At 60.5% G+C, this 6,000-nt stretch overlaps 1 protein-coding gene across 1 annotated transcript; it reads left to right on the forward strand.

The window, feature by feature from the left end:
- Positions 1-2,603: 2,603 nt before the first annotated feature.
- LOC138734330 (zinc finger protein OZF-like) lies at positions 2,604-5,714 on the forward strand. Its single transcript, XM_069881937.1, has 2 exons — positions 2,604-2,729; positions 4,408-5,714. The coding sequence occupies exons 1-2, from the start codon at positions 2,604-2,606 to the stop codon at positions 5,386-5,388; spliced, it is 1,107 nt and encodes a 368-aa protein (XP_069738038.1). The 3' UTR covers positions 5,389-5,714.
- The last annotated feature ends 286 nt before the right edge of the window (positions 5,715-6,000 follow it).

The raw sequence follows: 6,000 nt of genomic DNA on the forward strand, positions 1-6,000 counted from the left end.
GAGGATCCACCTGGGATGAAGATGTTCCTCACGGAGCCTTTGTGGTCACCTTAGCTCTGGATCCACCTGGATTGAAGATGTTTCTCACGAAGGTTTCGTGGTCACCTCAGCTCTGGATCTACCTGGGCTGAAGACGCTCCTCATGGAGGATCCACTAGGGCTGAAGATGTTCCTCACGAAGCCTTCGTGGTCACCTCAGCTCTGGATCCACCTGGGCTGAAGATGTTCCTCACGAAGGCTCCGCCCTTCCCGAGCTCCTTGGGATGGACTTGACGGGACCTTCTCCTTCTCCACATCCACGTGGAGCTTCGGGGAAGCCCCAGGGGCCACCGAAGCTCCTTTTTGGTTGGTGAAGACGGAGAAGAACCTGATCCCGATGGTTCCTGGGGAGGGACGAGGGGACGATCTCAATGCTGGGGACCTCGCGGTGTGGGTTTTCTCCTCCCTGCGGGAGCACGAAGGCTCCGGCCCCACCAAGAGGTGAATCCGGAGTGGGGGACCCGCCGATCCCGTCCTGGGCTAGTAAAGAGTCCTCGTCTCCTGGTCCAACCGCCTCTTCCCTCAACCGGGATGGGATTTGGGGACCTTCCAGGGGTCTCTTGGGGGTTTGGTGGCCACATCATGGAGTTTTGTGGCCACACATGAGGTTTTGTGGCCACCTGATGAGGTTTGGTGGCCACATCATGGGGTTTTGTGGCCACACGTGAGGTTTTGTGGCCACATGTTGAGGTTTTGTGGCCACATGTGGGGTTTAGTGGCCACATGTTGAAGTTTAGTGGCCACACGTGGAGGTTTAGTGGCCACATGTGGGGTTTAGTGTCCAGATGTTGGGGTTTAGTGGCCACATATGTGGGTTTTGTGGCCACATGATGAGGTTTTGTGGCCACATCATGGAGTTTTGTGGCCACACGTGGGGTTTTGTGGCCACACGTGGGGGTTTAGTGGCCACATGTGGGGGTTTTGTGGCCACATGGGGGGGTTTAGTGGCCACGTGTTGAGGTTTTGTGGCCACACGTGGGGTTTAGTGGCCACGTGAGGGGGTTTAGTGGCCACATATTCAGGTTTAGTGTCCAGATGTTGGGGTTTAGTGGCCACACGTGGGGTTTAGTGGCCACGTGTTGGGGTTTAGTGGCCACATAGGGGGGTTTTTGTGGCCACACTGCTCTGGGCAGCCTGGGCCGGGGCTGGGATGTCCTCGGCTCTTGGGATCATGGATCAAAGGTAGGTGGGATGTCCTGATGGATCAAGGGGTGCTGAGATGTTCCAGCTCTCGGGATCAAGGGATCAAGAGATGCTGGGATGTTCTTGGCTCTCGGGATCATGGATCAAGGGGGGGTGGGATGTCCTGATGGATCAAGAGGTGCTGGGATGCTCTTGGCCCTTGGGATCAAGGGATCAAGGGGTGCTGAGATGTTCCAGCTCTCGGGATCATGGATCAAGGGGTGGTGGGATGCTCTTGGCCCTCAGGGGGTGGTGGGATGCTCTTGGCCCTCAGGATCAAGGGATCAAGGGCTGCTGGGATGTTCTTGGCTCTCGGGATCATGGATCAAGGGGTGCTGGGATGTCTCCAGCTGTTGGGATCATGGATCAAGGGGTGCTGGGATGTCTCCACGGGATCAAGAGGTGCTGGGATGCCCTGATGGATCAAGAGGTGCTGGGATGTCCTTGCCCCTCGGGATCATGGATCAAGGGGTGGTGGGATGTTCTTGGCTCTCGGGATCATGGATCAAGGGGTGGTGGGATGTTCTTGCCCCTCGGGATCGTGGATCAAGGGATTCTGGGATGTCCTGATGGATCAAGGGGTGGTGGGATGTTCTTGGCTCTCGGGATCATGGATCAAGGGGTGCTGGGAGGCCCTGATGGATCAAGAGGTGCTGGGATGTCCTTGCCCCTCAGGATCATGGATCAAGGGGTGGTGGGAGGCCCTGATGGATCAAGAGGTGCTGGGATGTCCTTGCCCCTCGGGATCGTGGATCGAGGGATTCTGGGATGTCCTGCTGGATCAAGGGGTGGTGGGAGGCCCTGATGGATCAAGAGGTGCTGGGATGTCCTTGCCCCTTGGGATCATGGATCAAGGGGTGGTGGGAGGCCCTGATGGATCAAGAGGTGCTGGGATGTCCTTGCCCCTCGGGATCATGGATCAAGGGGTGGTGGGATGTCCTGATGGATCAAGGGGTGGTGGGATGTTCTTGGCCCTCGGGATCGTGGATCGAGGGATTCTGGGATGTCCTGCTGGATCAAGGGGTGCTGGGATGCTCCAGCTCTTGGGATCGCGGCTCCAAGGCAGGTGGGACGCTCTCGGCTCTCCGAGTTCGTGGATCCAAGGATTCTGGGGTGTCCCCACGGGATCAAGGGGGGCTGGGAGGCTCTTGGCTGTCGGGGTGGTGGATCGAGGGATTCCGGGGGGGTCCAGGGGGGCTGGGATCAGGCCGAGGAGCTGCTGGGCTCCCTCCTCACGGAATCCGTGGATCCGAGCTGGGAATGGGAGATTTTCCAGCTCCAAAAGGGGGAGTTAACCCCTTCCCGTCCGGAACCGGGAGGTGACCGGGGATCCCCGGGGGAGGGGAGGGGGCTGGTGGGGAGGGAGAAGGCCGGGATGGAGGATGACGACCCCCCCCTCTTCCTCCCGCTGCTTCCTCCACGCGATCCCGGAGGTTGAACTTCCCGGGTCAGCGGAGGCGCCGCGGCCGCCATTGTCCGAGGAAACGGGCAACGGGGACCGGGGGCCGGTAACGGGAACTGGGGGGCACTGGGGGGGGGGAGGGGGAGGGGAGGGGGAGGGGGTGAAGGGGAGGGGGGGGATGGGATGGACCTGGGGTTGGGATTGGGGTGGGGGCGACGATGGGGATGGGGGACAAAGGTGAGGAGGGGATGGGGAGGAAGATGAGGAGGAGGATGGGGATGGGGAGGAAGATGGGGATGGGGATGGGGATGAAGATGATGAGGAGGAAGGGGATGGGAACAAAGATAAAGATGGGATGGGGTTGAGGATGAGGATGGGGATGGGGGTGAAGATGAGGAGGAAGGGGATGGGGATGAGGATGAAGATGGGGATGGGGACGAGGATGAAGATGGGGATGGGGACAAAGATGAGGATGGGATGGGGATGAAGATGATGAGGAGGAAGGGGATGGGGACAAAGATAAGGATGGGATGGGGATGGGGATGAGGATGGGATAGGGATGAAGATGAGGAGGAAGGGGATGGGGATGGGGATGAAGATGGGGATGGGGACCAAGATGAGGATGAGGATGAGGATGAAGATGGGGATGGGGACAAGGATGAGGATGGGATGGGGATGAAGATGATGAGGAGGAAGGGGATGGGAACAAAGATAAGGATGGGATGGGGATGGGGATGAGGATGGGATAGGGATGAAGATGAGGAGGAAGGGGATGGGGATGAAGATGGGGATGGGGAACAAGATGAGGATGAGGATGAGGATGAGGATGAGGATGAGGATGAGGATGGGGATGAAGATGATGAGGAGGAAGGGGATGGGGACAAAGATAAAGATGGGATGGGGATGGGGATGAGGATGGGGATGAAGATGGGGATGGGGACCAAGATGAGGATGAGGATGGGGCGAGGATGGGCTGGGGATGAAGATGAGGATGGGGATGGGATGGGAATGGGGATCAAGATGAGGATGGGGATGAAGATGGGGATGGAGATGAGGTGGGGAAGAAGATGATGATGAGGATGGGATTGGGGACCAAGATGAGGATGGGATGGGGACAAAGATGAGGGTGAGGATGAAGGTGATGAGGAGGAAGGGGATGGGGATGAAGATGGGGATGAAGATGGGGATGGGGACCAAGATGAGGATGAGGATGGGGGACAAAGATGAGGAGGAAGGGGATGGGGATGAAGATGGGGAATGGGACCAAGATGAGGATGGGATGGGGACAAAGATGAGGAAGGGATGGGGATGAAGATGAGAAGGAGGAAGGGGATCGGGATGAAGATGGGGATGGGGATGAAGATGAGGATGGGATGAGGATGAATATGAGGATGGGGATGGGATGAGGATGAAGATGAGGATGGGATGGAGATGGGAATGGGGATGGGAAGGGCATCAAGATGCGGATGGGGATAAAGATGGGGATGAAGATGGGGATGGGATTGGGATAGGGATGAAGACGATGATGAGGATGGATTGAGATGGTGACAGGGACTGAGATTAGGATTGGAGTGGGGGGGGCAGGGATGGGATTGGGATGGGGATGAAGATGAGGATGAGGATGGGGCTGGGAATGGAGATGGGGATGAGGACGAAGATGAGGATGGGGTGGTGATGGGATGGAGAAAAGATGGGATGGGGATGGGCTGGTGCCCAAGATGAGGATGGGCTGGATCATCTCCCCAGGACCCTTTGACCCCCCCCCCTTTCTCCTCCCTCCTCAGCGCCTCCCATCGCCTCCTCCTCCCCGCTGGGCCCCCCCCTCAACCCCGCTCCTCTCCTCCCTCTCCGCTTGCCCCATGGCTCCTCGGCGCTGCCGCGCGGCCGAGCCCTCCCGCAGCTCCCGCGGGCGGGAAGGAGCCTCGTCGGAGCCGGCGGGCTCGCCGAGCCGCGGCCGCGGGGGCCGCAAGCGGAAGGAGACGGTGGTGCGCCAGCGGGCGTCCTCGGGCGAGCACCCCAACATCTGCGTGGAGTGCGGCAAGAGCTTCGCGCAGCGCTCGGCGCTGCTGGCCCATCGGCAGAGCCACAAGGCCTTCTCCTGCTCTGACTGCGGCAAAAGCTTCGGCTTGAGCGCCAACCTGCTCCGGCACCGGCGAGCCCACACGTGCCGCGACTGCGGGAAGGAGGTGGGAGCCTCTTCCGTCCAGCCGGCGCCGCGTCCCGCCGCCACCAAGTGCGTCGACTGCGGGAAGAGCTTCAACCGAGCCAAAGACGCCGCCGGCGGGGCCCTTCGGAGGCGGCGGCGGCGCGAGGAGGAGGAGGAGGACGAGGAGGAGGAAGAGGAGGAGATGGAGGCGAAGACGGTGCCGGCGTTGAGCATCCCCAACACGTGCGCCGAGTGCTGGCAGAGCTTCAGCCAGAACTCGGACCTGGTGAAGCACATGAGGATCCACACCGGGGAGAAGCCCTACGCCTGCGGCCACTGCGGCAAGCGCTTCAACGTCTCCTCCAACCTCATCCGGCACCAGCGGATCCACACCGGCGAGAAGCCCTACGGCTGCGCCGACTGCGGCAAGAGCTTCACCGACAAGTCCACCCTGACCCAGCACCGGCGCATCCACACCGGCGAGAAGCCCTACGCCTGCGCCTTCTGCGGGAAGAGCTTCAGCCGCAGCTCCCACCACAAGCGGCACCAGCGGACGCACGCCGGCCACCTCCCCGCGGCCCTCGCGCCGCTCTGGGCCTTCCCCAAGCCGCCCTCGTAGCCGCGAAGCCACCTGAGATGGAGGAGGACGAGGAGGCGGTGGGAGGCGGAGGGGTGGGACGGGGCCGCGGGGCTCGGGGACGGAGGGTTGGATGTTAGAGAAGGGGACGCGGCGCGAGGCGCCGGCGGCGCTGGGCACGGAGGGAGAAGCTCCAAAGCTCCACGGGGTCCGGCTCGGCTCAAGGTGGAGGCGACGGGCTCCGAGCCGGAGGGGTCTCGGGGGGCGTGAGGTCAAGCGGCGCCTTCTTCGGGGTCTCGGGGCGGCGCGAGCGGCTTCTTCCGCTGTAGAACGTCAACAATTAGGAAAAGAAAAACCATGAGGAATAAGTTCTACGGCTTCGGTGGTGGTGATTCTGTCGGGACTGGGCGTCATCCCCTTCTTCTGGGCTCCAGCCTCATCTTCTGGGCTCTATCTCCATCTTCTGCTCCTCAATTCCACTCTCATCCTCATCTTCTGGGCTCCAGCCTCATCTTCTGGGCTCCAGCTTCATCTTCTGGGCTCTATCTCCATTTTCTGGTCTTCAATTCCACCCTCATCCTCATCTTCTGGGCTCTATCCCCATCTTCTGCTCCTCAATTCCACCTTCAATCCTCATTTTCTGGGCTCTATCCC

This window comes from Phaenicophaeus curvirostris, unplaced genomic scaffold (genome assembly GCF_032191515.1).
Source record: "Phaenicophaeus curvirostris isolate KB17595 unplaced genomic scaffold, BPBGC_Pcur_1.0 scaffold_73, whole genome shotgun sequence".
Taxonomy (NCBI): Eukaryota; Metazoa; Chordata; class Aves; order Cuculiformes; family Cuculidae; genus Phaenicophaeus; species Phaenicophaeus curvirostris.

Coding starts and splice junctions, on each gene's coding strand:
- LOC138734330 (XM_069881937.1), top strand. CDS start 2,604: ATGACGACCCCCCCCTCTTCCTCCCGCTGCTTCCTCCACGCGATCCCG. Junction 2,730..4,407: donor GCAACGGGGACCGGGGGCCG/GTAACGGGAACT, acceptor CTCCCTCCTCAG/CGCCTCCCATCGCCTCCTCC.